Source organism: Typopeltis vanoorti, chromosome 21 (assembly GCF_054136105.1).
Source record: "Typopeltis vanoorti isolate ZY-2024b chromosome 21, IOZ_Tvanoo_1.0, whole genome shotgun sequence".
Taxonomy (NCBI): domain Eukaryota; kingdom Metazoa; phylum Arthropoda; class Arachnida; order Uropygi; family Thelyphonidae; genus Typopeltis; species Typopeltis vanoorti.
This window is the reverse complement of record NC_143569.1, coordinates 100,752,890-100,769,376: the sequence shown is the minus strand read 5'-3', so window position 1 is coordinate 100,769,376 and position 16,487 is coordinate 100,752,890. Positions and strand designations below refer to the sequence as shown.

At 37.2% G+C, this 16,487-nt stretch overlaps 1 protein-coding gene across 1 annotated transcript; it reads left to right on the top strand.

Annotated features, from left to right (window-relative positions):
* Nucleotides 1-3: 3 nt before the first annotated feature.
* LOC150095148 (glutamate receptor ionotropic, delta-1-like) lies at nucleotides 4-15,444 on the top strand. The gene is made up of 5 exons (XM_090411488.1): nucleotides 4-156; nucleotides 4,772-4,922; nucleotides 5,133-5,362; nucleotides 12,349-12,611; nucleotides 14,459-15,444. The coding sequence occupies exons 1-5, from the start codon at nucleotides 13-15 to the stop codon at nucleotides 14,769-14,771; spliced, it is 1,101 nt and encodes a 366-aa protein (XP_090267614.1). The 5' UTR covers nucleotides 4-12; the 3' UTR covers nucleotides 14,772-15,444.
* Nucleotides 15,445-16,487: the final 1,043 nt, after the last annotated feature.

Below are 16,487 nucleotides of genomic sequence, written 5' to 3'. Positions count from 1 at the left end.
GCAGATATAGCAATGAGTATGATCGCTGAAACGTACACCAGGCGTCGGGTTGTTGATTTCTCGGTGCCTTATGTGTACGACCCTCTGATATTTATTACGAAAGCTCCCAGAATGCAAGAGAAGACTTTCGTTCTTCTTAAACCTTTCACATTAGAGGTAAAAATAGTAAAATTAAACAATCTTACCTGTTCATTTATCTAGACGACACTTCCTAAACAATAAAGATTCAAAGTATCAGAATGAAATTAAACTAAATTGAAAAACATAAACGAGGGGGGGGATTAACCGATTAATTAAAATTTTTAAATTTCTTTACGATGAGATTGTCTATCGGTTTTAGCTGATAGACAGTCAGCTATTAATTAAATAGACAATTAAATAATAATTACTATTTAATCAGTACAATGAAAATATTTCTAAATATTAATAAAACATAAAAAATAATTTTATCTTTATATGGTTTATTATTTAAAAAAAAAATAGTTAGAAACATTTAAAATATTTTTAAATGTTAAAAAGATAACATATATTTTAATATGTTTTTTACTTAAAAATAGGAATATGTTAAAAATATTTAAATGAATTTTGCATTTTATAAATATAAAATTGTATTTTTTTTAAATATAAAACATATTTCGTTAATATTAGATTAGAAATATAATAGCAACTATAATAATATATAGTAATTGCAAATTTTTTTTATAATAAGCTTAATTGCAAATATTTTTTATACAAAATCCATCATAATTAGACTAAGAACAGTGTTATATATTATTATTGCACTGATCAGTTTATATAGTAGAATATATCTATATGTATAACACTGTATATATTTATATATTTATGTAGTAGAATATATGTGTGTGTGTGTGTGTGTGTATATATATGTGTGTGTGTGTATATATATATATATATGTGTGTGTGTGTGTGTGTGTGTGCGTGTGTGTGTGTGTGTGTGTGTGTGTGTGTGTGTGTGTGTGTGTAGTAGAATATAGAATATATGTATATCACTGTATATATATATACATGTGTGTAAACATATATATATATATATATATGTAAACGCTGTTATAGCGTTTTATATGTATATGACTGTATATGTGCAAACATATATCACTGTATATGTGTAAACATTATTATTATTATTATTACAGGCAACTCCAGGGAGTCCTTTGACTCATCGAGGGAGGCCTTAAACATCATGTCCACACAACTATATGACATTCATACAGAATCTATCATACCTCGCCTTAAACTCATTCACTATCACAGCATCCACCATAGACTCTGACAGCCCATTCCGCTCATTCACCACTCTAAAAGTAAAGAACCCAGCTCTAACACCTTTACTAACCACACTTTTACCCAGCTTCCACGGATGTCCCCTAGTCCTCCCACAACCAGCCCTGTTCTCAAAAATATCTTCTGAACTAATTTTATAGAAACCCTTCAGTAATTTGAATGGCTCAATCAAGTCTCCCCTCCTCCGCCTATCAACCAATTTTTGCAACCCACAAATCCTCAACCTGTTCTCATATGGTTCATTCCACAGACCTGCTATCATCTTGGTCACTCGCCTCTGGATCCTCTGCACCTCCTCCCCATCAAGAAGAAACTTAGGTGACCAAATCTGGGCACAGTAGTCGAGATGGGTCTTATCAAGGGTCGATATAGAGGAACAATAACCTGCTTGTCTCTGCTTGTCAAAGTATTCTTCAGCAACCAAGTGATTTGATGAGCTGATTTGGCCACTTTTGCAATATGTCCCCTAAACTTCAACTCCTTATCCACCAACACTCCTAAATCTTGTGCCTCATTAATATCCTGGAGTACAGTTCCACCAATGTAGTAAACTGCTGCTAATCTTTTCACCGCAAAATGTATAACCTTAAATTTTGCCACATTAAATTGACATCCATTCTCCTTAGCCCAGACCTCCAATCTATCCAAATCATCCTGCAAAATTTTGATATCATCTGCATTCACTATTGCCCTACCCAACTTTGCATCATCGGCAAACAAATGAACTGTTCCTCTCAGATCCTTTCCTATATCATTAATGAACAAATTGAACAGCAGTGGTCCAAGAACAGATCCTTGTGGCACACCACTAGTCACAGGCCGTCTTTTGGACTCTTCTCCTGAATAAACCACTCTTTGATATCTCTCCGTCAACCACCCTCGTATCCATCTCACCAACCCTATATCCATCCCCATATGCAGCATTTTGCTAATTAGAACTCCATGTGGTATCCTGTCAAAAGCCTTAGCAAGGTCCAGTAGAATCACTGTAAACCCATTACCCTTATCCAATTCAGCCGTCACTGTGTTATAATACGCGAGCAAGTTACTGAGACATGACCTACCCTTCACAAAACCATGCTGTCCCCGATACAGTATCCCATTTTCTTCTATCCAATCTTGTATTTTCCTCTTGACTATTTTCTCCAAGACCTTGATAACGATTCCTGTTATGCTGATTGGCCGGTAATTTTCAACAGCAGCCTTGGAACCACCTTTATGCAGCGGAACTATCTTCCCCTCTTTCCACCCCCTTGGGACTGACCCCGACCCGAGGCTCAAATTAAACAAAATGGTCAGGGGCACTGACAATTCTTTAGCCGCTTCACGTACGACACGAGCTGGTATACCATCCAATCCCACAGATGTATTGACATTCAGGTTTTGTAATAGACTATTTACCTCTACTTCATTCATCACTATTCCCGTATAAGCTGTTGGTTTTTCCATTCCTGCAATGTCACCACCTGGATGATATACTTTTGCAAAGTGCTCGCTCAGTAATTCCATTATATCGACTGATTCGGTTACCTCCCTACCCTCAGCATTTTTTAAAATCATTCTGCCATGAACATTTTTCCTTTTACTTGCAACATATTGAAAAAACTGTTTGGGATTCTCTTTAGCCGGCATGGCCAATTTTCTTTCATAATCCGCTTTTGCTTTTCTTACCACCCTTGTTACCTTCCTGGCCGGAGCTTTATACTGTTCCTGCACCTGTTGGTCACCTTTTTCCTTAAATTTCTTCCACAATTGTTTCTTTTTTTTTGCAGCTCAAACTTAATAGTGTTATTCATCCATTTAACCCCTACTTGATTTATTATTCGGACTCTTGGTATACAGTCAACCATTGCCTCCTGCAAACACTTCATAACCACCTCCCATGCACTATCAACATCCAGCCCTTGCAGTTTTGCATGCCATGGCACAGAGCCAAGCACACTCCTAAGCTTGTCATACTTACCAGCCAGGTAATTCCACATGTACCCTGTCTTAATTGTAAATTCGACTCCTTTAGCCACCTCCCAAGTCATGACCTTATGATCACTCTCACCAATTAGTGGCAACGTGGTCATGTTCGTTACAGCTAAATTCTCTGATGCAATTACAAGGTCAAGCACTCTCTGCCTCCTAGTATTTTCCACTGCATGCTGTCGCAGATAGTTGTCCCTAATAACCGCATAAAATCCAATTCCTTCCTCCCATGTACCCTCTCCTCCTTCCAGTCAATGTTGCCATAATTGAAATCACCCATAATAATTACCCTCCTTCCGCTCGTTTCTTCTATTTGCTTATGCATACTATCCCCATCATCCATTCCATCACCTGGTCTATGGCAGCACCCAACTATATATTTTGTTCTGCTAGCCTCAATCTCACACCAAACAGCCTCAAATGTGCTCTTTTCTCTATCCTGCAATTCAACTTCTATTCTCTTTGGCTGCAACTCATCAGCTATCATCAATAACACCCCCCCCCCTTTTTTTTATTCTCCCTGTCATTCCCGAACACGCTATACCCGTCGCATTCAATCCCACTAGCTTTATCATCTTCTGTCAGCCATGTTTCACTAATACCAACAACCTGTGGCCTGGAAGTGCCAACCAAGGCCAAAAACTCTCCCTTCTTGTTCCTAATACCCTGGCATTAGTGTACATGAATTGCAGAAGCCCATTTGTCCCATCCCTACTTTGATGCCTTATACTAACTATCCCATTCTGATTTGTTGTCCTTCGTACTCACTCGGGCATATTATACTCATTCATACACTCAACTGCCTCCCTAAGGTCTGCATATCTACTTCCCCCACCCCTTAATAAATCTAGTTTCCCTCATTCTGCACATCCACTTCATTCATCAACACTTTTTCACGCCTACGTACACCAAATCCATTCAAATGTAACCCATCCATCTTATATAAATCCTTTCGCCCATCGAACTCACTCCACACATTCACAAATTCCACACCACTCAACATATATATGTAAACGCTGTCATAGCGTTTTAAACTGGACAAGATCGTCCTAGTTAATGGGGAATCATCGATTAATATAATAATATATTATTTTTAATAATTAATAGAAAAATTATTCTTGGGTCCTTCATTATAAAGAACGTATATGTCTTAAGATGAAGTTTTTATGATACTCAGCAAAATAAATATAAAAATTAACAACTCCCAAAAAAATCAAATAAATAAATACCTCATAACTCTGTTTAGACTACAAATGCTTATACAGTACTGATGTATTCCTAAAAATAAGCAATAATGTTTTTAAAATTGACTAATTAGTTATTGTGTAAAATATGCGCTGTAGAATCAAGGCACTTAGTGAAGTCATGTTTAAAAATAATAGCTCAGGTTGCTTTACTTTCTTGAAGTTTAATCACGTCTTATAAACTAGCTAATGGAAAATGGCAACAAAAATCACTTCATTACAACAGAATGTTTCCTTTTAATTTTTTGTAGCTTTGGATCGCTTTATTTAGCTCATTATTGATTGGTAGTGCCCTCTTGCGGACATTGAATCAATTAGAAGTCCAAATGCAAGGTGTTTTACATACATGCTCAAATCTGAGAGATGTTATGTGGTATCTGTTTAGGACTCTGACAAATCGAGGTAAGAGATTTTGAATTATGTTTACGCTGCTAGCACAAAACGTAGCGTCTTAAATCTTTTCAAATGAATACATTCATAACATATATAATAGAATCTCTCTTTCTCATTATTTATTTTTAAATTTCTTTTTATTCTCCTTTTATTAAAGGCTTTAATTTAACATTTGCGCCAACTTCTCTCCCTAATTTCAAATAACTTTTTTTTTTATAGGAGGAAATATTCAATTTTTCCATACCAATGCAGTGCGGATTTTGTTAGCATCTTGGTGGATCAGTACGATGGTTCTCTTACTGAGTTACAGCGGAACTCTTACATCGTATATGACTTTTCCTGGATTGGAGCCCTTCATCGCAACCATCGGTCAGCTGAATGAAGCTGTGCAAGACAACAAGATGGAATGCGGAGCCATAGGGGGCACAGCGATGCATGCTGTCTTTCAAGTACGTTTCTCACATTCATTTTATTTATGGAGAAGGGGGGTGTCATTCAGAGACTGTTTTCTTATATACACTATATAAAATGATAAGCCTTTTTATGTCACGTTTTTTGAAACGTTTTAAAACTCAGGGGCTACCCTGAGTGTCGAGTCTTCAAAATTCGAGTCATCAGAATTCAAGGTAAACCGGCCTGCCAGTCCAGAACACGGGGGGGGGGGTTGGGAGCCAGGGGGAAGTATCCCCCTAGTATATTAAATAATATGGCCACTGATGGTCAGAATACACAATTGAGAACCACTCTTTCTCATGGGTGGGTAGGTCAGAGTCTCTTTCCATGAAAGAGACTCTGCCCTACCCACCCAGTGAGCAATCCCACTCTAAAAGAGATCTTCCTAGTTAACGGTCATTGTCCCCTCAATCGTTTAACGTGCGGTGTTAGTGATACCCTACAAGTGAATCCCAACATACTTAGAGATCGAAACCACCTCCATTTCGAAGAGACAGCGGTAAAATGGTGCAGCAGGCGCGTCACCAGATGGTACTCGGGCCTGAGTCTGTCAGTAACGAGTTAAGAGACTTCCCAGTCAGCTGGTGCATAATCCGCTACCTAGGGTGGGGGGGGAATTATCAGTAGTATATGGATGACACTGTCCAGACCAGAAAACTGAACAGCGACCTATCTCATTAAGTTTTAAAAAATATTTTTTTAAATAATATTTCTACGTGAGTTTTTCCGTTATTTATTATGTATAGACCTATCTCATTGGCATAACTCTCTATTTGGTAGTCTTGTCTAGGTGTCTATTTCTTCTCCCTATTATCTTTTAAACCATTTCCTAATGAAAATGACCCGTACAACGTACAGTGATGTATCACTGCGATTAAAATAAACTTCCTTCAAACAAACGAAACATGCAGATCATGCCACAATACCATTCCTACAAAAAAAAACAAAAAAACGTACACATCGATTTCAACAATACGAGTGACAGGAATCTCCACATAAATGACCTATCTCATCTACACCAGACCTCCTCTTCTTAAGGAGGTCTGTTCATTTCTAACAACTTGAGGCACCTCCACTGCCCGATTCCTTTCGCCACAAGGGTGCCACACAACTCTGAGTTCTCTGCTTTTTCCTTCTTCTGACTTTATGAGACATTTCCTTGTCCGATTCAGTTGTATTCATCCGCTGCTAATTCCGAAAACCACTCCGAAGATAAAAAGGTGACTTTTTACAACCCGGTTGTCCAAATACTCCTAGGTGGGGTGACCTTAATGTACGCAGTTCAGCTGACTTCCCCCTTCCAATTCCACTGATAATCTGGAGGAGATGCGGAAATGTTTGCTATACGCAATGATCTAAACGCAAATTGTACATCTACTGTCCCGATCACCCAGGCCACCCTCCCAACACCCTTGATATTTGCGTAACCATTCCTCCCTCCAGGTACACCGCAGAAGTCACTTCTTCTCTCAGTATCTCGGATCACATTTTTTGCGAGTTTCCACAAAACCCGTACACCCTCCGGTCATTCCCAACCTCGTGTCCTTTGGCACTACAAACGCACCAAAGTAGCTCTTCCTGCTGTGAGGTCATTTATGAGCAATTCTAGATGACCTCACAGATAAATCTCACAAATCCACGGCTCCAGTGCTTCTACAAGGGTACCTCCAAAGTCCCTGCCCCATCGAAATGACAACAATCATTTTTTCTTTCTGCTGGGCCTTAAAAAAATAAATAAAGAGTTGCAGCTGCTCAACATCCCTTTTCAGTATAACTATAAACATGCCGAACAATGTGAAATTCTTAGCTGCTTCTGCTGTGTTTTGATCAATTTTAATTCCTTTTTGGCATTTTGCTGTTACATTTAGGAACTTTTCGTTTATTCGTATTTATTTTAAGACCATTTTTTCAGCTATTTTACATTCCGAATTTGCTGTATAATCAGTGATGGTATGAAAACTATATCGTCTGCATAATCTAGATCACTAGCTGTGATATAGGATTTCATTTAACATTTTCTTAAAATCCAATCAATGATTATGTTCAACAGTAATCCAGACATTTACGCAATCTTGTCTCGCACCGGTCCTTATCTCAAACCATTCCGATGTTGCTTGCTATGCAATAACACAACTCCCATGATACATTTCTTTTCTTATTGTCACCTGTTCGTCAGAAATTCCATAGCTTCTAATAATTCCAATGTCTCTCTATTATTGACCTTCTTACCCTGTCAGTTATATGATTTTCTACATATTTTTCTACTCGCCTCATAACAGTTTTTGTCCTAATGCTACGGCGTTTCGTGCCCTCCATATATAGTGATAACACCACTAGAGCATAGCCAATTCATGACTTACGACTCCCATCCCATCAACACATTCACCAAATACCACCTCGCATCTTCAATCCACGGATGGTATTACTTTCAAGGCGTTTATTTGAGAATTTTTTTTTGTTCTCAGGATAAGACTATTACTGAAGTTAAGAATATCTCCAGACTTTGGGAAGGAATCACTAGAAGGCCTTGTTGCAATTCCTGCATTTACAGAATTTGTTGACCCCCTTCGATGGATCGTCCAATTTATAAAGCAGCAGCCTTGAAGAAATACTCTTGTACCATGTGCTTCCAGCTGATTTTTTTACTTGCAGAGAAGCGCATATTATTTGTAACAAAACAGACAAATACCTTTTAGCATGTTAACTGTTAACATTTCCTTATGGGCCGTATGGTTCCAACTTATGCCGGTACCACATCGCAAGCTGAGGACTGACTGCAATCGGTAATAAATATATTACGCAATCGGAATAATCAATACTAAATTATATTATATTATAGAATTATACTATATTTAATTTAATTATATTAGTTATATAAACTATATTATTTAATTATATAAAAGAGGACAACAGCATTGCCATTGTCCTCTTTTAAGGACAATGATATGTCCTTAAAAGGACTGGCTTAAAGGGGGTTATTGAGCTATTAAAGCTCTGATCATGGCAGGAGGGTAACACCAATAGCCGAGCCTCAGTTAGAACTTCATTGGCTACAGCATTGCCATCCAAGGGTATTATATATTATTAATCACCGCATCTCAAGGTCGATTAACTTCATTTCCACTCTTCCCACCGACTCACCCCTCTTATTATATAGTCCTTATAAGGACTGGCTTATAGGGACGAAGCAAGAATGCTTTTCATCTTCCCCGTTATCTGTAGAGGACAGTGTACGGATAAGGTGTTATTGAGCTATTAAAGCTCTGATCATGGCAGGAGGGTAACAGCAATAGCCGAGCCTCAGTAAGAACTTCATTGGCTCCAGCATTGCCATCCATTTTACCCTCCATGGGTATTGGATTGAATGAATCAATCACCGCATCTCACGGTCGATTGATTCATATTCAATTCTCTCATTTCATTGTAAGAGACGCAAGACGTTGCTGACTATAAGGGTGAAGCAAAATGCTTTTATAATCCCTGCTATCTGATAAGGATTGCTGCGTGAGGAAAAGTTTATGAGCTAAGTGCTCTGCCTGAGTGGGTGCGATTTAAAGAACTTCATTTGGAAGTAGGATGGCCTTGGGTCTCCTGTATTTTGAGAAGTCAGTTTCATCATAATTTGCTGCTTGTTGTACTAATTCATTTGGATGTGAAGAGGATGCTGAGAAGAACTTTACTGCTGAAGACTGCCATTTCGTTGTTCTTCAAGTTCTTAAAAGAACTGGGCGATGGACTGAGTCCTTGACTCTTTATCCCGTCATCTGAATGAAGAAAATCTGTGTGGATGGGGTGTTATTGAGCTAAACGCTCTAGTCATGGCTGGGTAACGGCAATAGCCGAGCCTCAGTTAAAACTTCATTGGCAACAGCATTGCCATTTGTTACCCTGGAAGCCCTAAAAAGGACTTTTCCGGGAATCAGATGTTCTATCCCATTTCGTTGTTGACAATTGACATTTATGTCTTTAGGGGTGAAGCAAGATGCTTTTCATATTCCCCGCTATCTATTGTGGTTACAGTGAAGGTAAAATTTATGAGCAGAATGCTCGCCCTGATTGGGCATGGAGATTATGCATCACTAAAGGAGGCCAATATAGCTTTTGGTCTTCTATATTTGAATATGTCCGTTGGATCGTATGCTGCAGCTTGTTGAACCAAATCGTTGGGATGTGTGGACGTCTTTAGGAAAAACTTGGTGGCTAAGGATCGTAGAAAAGAGAAAATATAGGGAATATTTGTGTCTCTGTGGAGTTGAGTGTTTCTAACATACCACGGGGCGTTCAGAATCATTCTCAGGCACTTGTTCTGCACTCGCTGTATTTTGATGATGTTAGCATTAGAGGTGTGGCTCCAGGCCGGAGAGGCATAGGTGATTATAGGACGAATTATCATCTGGTATAGTTGCAATTTCATTCTGTTGCTGAGCTTGCTATTTCTATTAATTAGCGGATAGATCTGTGCTATGGCTTTAGACGCCTTTGTGCACGCAGACTTGGTGTGTTGATTGAAAGATAGCTTTTTGTCGAGAATTACACCCAGGTAATTTGTTTCTGACTGCCAGGGAATTTTAGTATTGAATAGTAACAAATCTCCTACAGGAGACATTGGCCTTTTTGAGAAAAGAACGGCTGAGCTTTTCTGGGAGTTGACTTCCAATCTCCACTTAGAGAACCAACCCTCCAGCTTTAGAATGTTTTCTTGAAGCTTTCTGGTAATGAAAAGGGGTCTGAGAGATTTGGTTAGTATTGCCGTATCGTCCGCATATAGGGAGAAAATGGAAGTCATCGGATTGTGCGGGATGTCTGACATGTATATAGAGAACAGCAATGGAGCCAGTAGAGATCCTTGCCGCACTCCAGCAAAGATGTGGCGCTGGGAGGATGTAGAACCGTTGATTTTTACTTGCATTGATCTATTTTGAAGATATGAGTGGATTAAATGAACCATTTTAGGTGAGATGCCGGCTGAGATAAGCTTGTGCAGGAGTCCAAAATGCCAGATTTTGTCAAATGCTTTGGATAAGTCTAGGAAAACAGCGCCTGTGCACTGACACCAGTTGTAGCTGGTTGTGATGTATTCAACAATTCTGTGGATTTGCTGGGTAGTACTATGGTGTTGCCTAAAACCAAATTGTTCTTTTGGAAGGATGTTTAGGTCATTTATTGAGGTCTGAAGTCGTGAGAGGATGACCTTCTCTGCAACCTTACCCAGATTTGAGATGAGACTGATTGGACGATAATTTTGGGTAGGTGTGAGTCTTTGCCTGGCTTATGTATGGGAATTACGTCAGCCAGTTTCCAAGTGGAAGGAAAATAGTGAAATCTTAAAATTGCATTTATTATACTGGTCAGGTATACTACTGCCCTCCGGGGCAGAAGTTTAATCACACGATTAGTAATGCCGTCTGGTCCAGGAGCTTTTTTGTTCTTTAAATTTTTAATAATGTCATATATCTCAGCAGGTGATGTTGATGCAATATGGTCAGTGCTGGTGATAGGAAGTTTGAGTGAGTGTCTGACCTTGCTGTGAATCTTATGTATGTGGTCAAAGTCAACGTTTCCATACGAAGGCCTGCATTGCTCTTCCAAGCTGTGCGCTATAACCTCTGCTTTGTCCACATCTGTGTGAGCAAGGCCCTGATCAGTTAATATTGGGGGAATTGATCTGCCTTTGTTTTTGGTATTTTTCAGTAGTCCCCAGATGGAGTGATCAGTAGGTGAAATGGAGGATAACTTTTCATCCCATACATAGTCTCTATGAGCTTTCAGTGCATCTCTTACTGCCCCATTTAGTCTGTTTAGATTTGTTTTATCTTGTGGTGCACACGTGTTATGGAATCTTTTTCGAGCTCTGTTTTTGTCTCTGATTAAGTTCATGATGTCTTCAGGCAAACGATCTGGCTCCCATTTCGTTGTGGAATAATCAAAAACCTTATATATGAAAATGATAATAAAAGAAAGAAGGTGCAATTAAATAATTCACTAATATTATTAATATCTTTGTGAGAATTAAAATATTTTATGTAAATTTTATTTTAAATATAAGTTTACTGCATATTCTATAAGAAAATTTAATAATAACAGAAATTACGTTCTTACAACTTTTAACTGTCATAGCTAATAATATAGACGCTAAACTATTTTAAAAAAGGAATCTTTTGGTAAACACGTTCTCATTATTTATTCTTCTCATAAGTGAGAATACACATTGCAGTCCACTCTCGTCGTTTCTAAGGTAACGTGACAAAAACTCAGAAAGTTCAAACTAGATTTTTTTTTGAAACAAATGGTTTTAGTGCACGTGCCTTTATTGGTTGCGTTATAATGAAAGTTAAGTCGACAGATTATGCTACTTTTTCACGATGTTACCCACAGTATATTGCCCATCCCTCAAGTGATTTTTTCTTTTTTAATGGGTTCAGTACTTCCCGTTGTTTTATGCAAAACGCTGTTCCCTCTGCATGTAAAAGGATTTAACAGACCCATATGGGATGTGTTTCTGTCATGGTAGAGTAATTTTCTTTTATCGTTTTCGTACTTAAATGCGCTTAATAATGTCACCTAATGAAAAAAAAAAAAAAAGCACGCAGGTACGATTGGCTGTTCAACGGGGATTTAAAACAAGCACGCGTATTAAAAAAAAAAAAGGTTCTAATTAAAAATGCTCAAAGTAGAATTTCATTAGTTGGACTTGTTTCTTGTAAGAGGAAAAAATGGCCGAAGAAAAAATTACAATAATAAAAAAAAAAAAAAAAAAAAAAAAAAAACAGGAAAGAAACAAAGCTTTTATTAACATTGTATTAAACTACAGAGCACTGCCATCTAGTGATCGATTTGTGAACTAAAATTTTCCCATTGCATCGCCACCTAGGGATCGATCCACGAACTAAGATTTTACTATCTCACCGCCACCAAGCGGTCCATTTACGAACTACGACATTTGCTATATATTTTTATTCCAATATTGAAATTTATTTTTCAGGATACGCCAAATGAAATAATGAGTTCTTTGGGTGCAGCCATGTCTCGAGATCCGGCCAACATTGTTTCATCTCATCAGGAGGGTCTTCGACGCGTTCTAAATCACAATTACGCCTTCTTATCCACACGCCTTATAACTGAGTTGATTGCCTACCAGGATTTCGACAAGGAAAAGTTCTATTTCTCTAAAGATCTCTTCACTACGTTGCATTTCTCCATCGCTATTGACAAAGGGTCATTGCTGAAGGACGAGATTGATGGAGTGTGAGTGAACAGCATTTGAGAAACGCTTTTTCAGTTTCTGATTTTAATAATTTAATAATCAGAATTTTAATTAAACTATAATTGAATTTAATTATGTGTGTGTGTGTGTGTGTGTGTGTGTGTGTGTGTGTGTGTGTGTGTGTGTGTGTGTGTGTGTGTGTGTGTGTGTGTGTGTGTGTGTGTGTGTGTGTGTGTGTGTGTGTGTGTGTGTGTGTGTGTGTGTGTGTAGACAGATTATAAAAGTACACGAAACACTGCAGGCATATCAATGACTGTTACTCCATAAAAAATACTAAAATTATCTTCAGTGGGCACGATTATTATCTCCAAAGGTAAATATTAAAACTATTAGCACCGCAGTGCTCAGTCTAGGAAGTTACTCTCGAGTCAGTTGAAAAAAGGGTTCTGAGGTGTCTAATCCTTAGTGTACTCTACATGGAAGTTGTTTATCCATTGCATCTTCCTTTACACAAAATAGCAAGATGAACATGACTGAACTGTTTTCTTATAAATCTAATTTTGGTAATGTAATCGGTATTATTCCCATTTACATAGTCTTCTACAGGGCATACTCTCTGACGGTCCCCCTTCCCTTAGAGGAAATACTCTGTCACTTCGTATGTGATCAGCAAAGTCATCTTCACTTGAAGAATCCTTATGAAGATTATTTACTCTTAGAATGGAGTCGAACCCTCTTCAAAGGGCGGTGTTGCTATACCACAGTTACCTTGCGCACAGTAATTCAAAGTACACCTTAGTACGATATTAAAGCACGCAGAATACAGTTTGTGCACGCACACACGAAATACAAAATAAATCAAGATTATCTAATTTTATTTTTCTCTCATTTAGATGTGTTGAAAGATTAAAAAACTCGATCAGAATTTTTGTTTGTTTACCAGTGAGTATTAGGTTTATTTAACGAAAGACATTTCGCCATTTCTGTCATTAAATTCACTTGCATTTTTCTTTTAATTCTTCCCCAGAACCACAAAACGTGGATCGCCAACTTATGCAGGTTTTGAAGATTGACGATTTTTCAGTGAGTTGTGCAATTACCATGGTAGTAGGTATCAATGCCTGTGGAAAAATAAATGTTTACTTCTCCCTGGTTCAGTAACAGGGGCTTTTTCATATACAGACTTATGTCCAACTCACAGTGTTACAATGGCGTGACTAATTTTACCGATCCACGATATGATACTTTTGCCACAATCTCTTGCATTTCACTCGCCATGAACGAATAAATGCGTACGTTACTAGTTTCAGCTTGATTATTATTATTATTTTTTAAATTTAACTTAGATATTCACAAATATCTAAGCTATGGTTGTAGTAGCCATGAGAGATTCAACACCAGAATCGGAACCGAGTCCTCTCATAACATTAATCATTTTCTATAAACATCCCTTAATTAAATTTTTTATAAACGCAAAGAATGTTAGGAAACCTCATCACATTTATTTTATTTTTCTTTTAAAGTATTGATCATTATTTGTATCTCCTTCAATCAGACATAATTTCGTAATATTTTCCATGTAGTTTTTGACTACATTGAAAATGTATCTAGAAATATCCAAATAACTTTTCTTTAGAATTTCCCTTCTCATTTATTATAGAATAAAACACTCCCCTTAATCCTATGTAGGGCTCCTCCATTGTTCTATCACAAAAAAAGAATCTTTTTAGGATGGCAGACAATTATCTCCCGACTTTTTCATACCTCTCGCTAGAGGTCACTAGTAATCCTAATTTCATTTTGTCTTTTGTAGTTGGAACAAACGTATCAAATATTCAAAACTGGCTCTAAGTTGAAAATAAGATAACCATTTCTTTTCTGTTTTCAGCATCCAGAACATCGTGCAAGCAGGCCTGATCGATCATTGGATTCGAGAAGAGCTCGATTACCTTGGAATAAAGATAAACTCGAAAAGCCAGTCTGAAGTAGCCAGGGAGCTAATACTGGAAGATGTTCAGAGCGCCTTCTACTTGTTCTTATTGGGACTAATGACTGCAGTAATTTTCCTCGTAGCCGAAAGGATATACTGGAAGCTGGCACGCAACAGCTCGAGCCAGGCATGCGTGTGTTGCATGCACACACGCGAGGGTAGGTTTCTAAGGAGGGTACATTTCCGTTCGTCGGCGCGTGTACTACGATAGATAGCGGGGGATGGGATGAAGGAACAAATGAAAGGCGACAGTAAGAAAATCCTATCTCGAGGTCGAAGAAGTAACTGCAAAGACCTTGAGGATACAAATCTTATTAAGACAGCTTTTAAATTGTGTGCGTCTCTGCAACCGTGACCTATTGTGCGAAATAAGAAGAAAAGTTCCTTTTGGTCTCTTGCTCTATCCTTTTCTCTTTCTGTCCCTTCTTCTCTTGCGTCTGTGTGTGTGTGTCTTCTCCCACTTCCGTTTCTGTTCTTCCTCTGTCTGTCTCTCCTCCCTCCCAAAGCAATGGGTTATCAATACTTAAAACACTGACGTCAATATTCTTTCACCATGACAAAACATTTTCTTTATGAGCATAACAAATTTTATAATTTATGAAATGCATGCATTCGTATCTGGATTGAAAGAAATCAACACATGCAATATATAAGAATAACATGCATAGACAGATGACATGGCAAACTGCCATATAAATAAATTATTGAGTTTGATTAACTCACAAATTTCTTCTCGTATAATTTTTTTTTTTCCTACGGAATTGTACTTAGCATTTATTTTATTCATGGATATTCTCTAACTTCTTACTACAAATTATGAATTGTTAAACGAATGTTAGTTGTAAAAGGAAATGTGAATTATCGTTAATGATGTTTGTATTTTGATTTGCATTTTATATACGGAATCCATTCTTAAATAATAAAACTTAATAAATTATGGATTTATGAACTACATGCTTTGTGTCTTTATTGCAAGTGCCGCCATCTATCGCCTTTGAAAGACTTCTTGAATTTTTAATTTTTACATTTTAAAATGGATTTCACATTTTTAAGCTGACAAGCACGACTTGCAGATATGCAGGATGTCTACAAATTACCTTTGAGACTTCCACCTTAATAAAAACGAACGAGTAAAACACACTGCTGTAACTTTATTTGTATACATATTTTATGGGCATTTATGTCTAAACGTGTACTTATGTTTCGTACTTATGACTAATTTTTCATGATATTTTCAGTTTAAATGTAATTTGTGCATATTAATGACTAAACTTAATATCTTAATATTATCCTTAAACTTAATATTATCCTTAAACTTAATATTATCCAATAATATGTATAAATAGAATACAAAGTCGAATAAATGTTAATTAAAAAGAAGAATAGCAGTTAGCCATATTCGTTTTAAAATATTACTGAAATAACTTCAAAAATACGTAAAGACAGCGAATTAATATAAGCAGCCAACTCCTATAAAAAATAATAAAAATCACAACTCAACACAGAAGTCACGTGCGTATCCAAGGCAACTGAAATCCTCTATTTTCACGTCGTTTGGTAAACAACTTGAGTTCTAATTAATAATAATAAAAAAAGACAAATTATTTATTTGTCGCTTGGCGGCGTTATATTAACCTTTTATAAATGACATATTATTCAATTAAAAATAATGAAAATTATTTATTCATCGCTTGGCGGTGTTATGTTAATCTTTTATAAATGAATTACGTAATATATTGCGCAATAAAGCTAAAGTAAACAGAAAAAACATTAATGGAATTAATTTCCTGTTTGTAACAAAAATACTTAGCAAAAGATTGAAGCAAACGGGTGCATTTAGACTTCGATAGATCTACCAACACAGAGGATTATGGTAAATGAAAGAAGTCCGTAACCTCACATTCACCAATTTGTCTACCGTCTTTTA

Excerpts from the sequence above, each read along its gene's own strand:
- LOC150095148 (XM_090411488.1), top strand. The coding sequence starts at position 13 with ATGAGTATGATCGCTGAAACGTACACCAGGCGTCGGGTTGTTGATTTC. Across the intron at positions 5,363-12,348 it reads CGATGCATGCTGTCTTTCAA|GATACGCCAAATGAAATAAT; the intron begins GTACGTTTCTCA and ends TTTATTTTTCAG. Across the intron at positions 12,612-14,458 it reads AAGGACGAGATTGATGGAGT|CATCCAGAACATCGTGCAAG; the intron begins GTGAGTGAACAG and ends TTCTGTTTTCAG.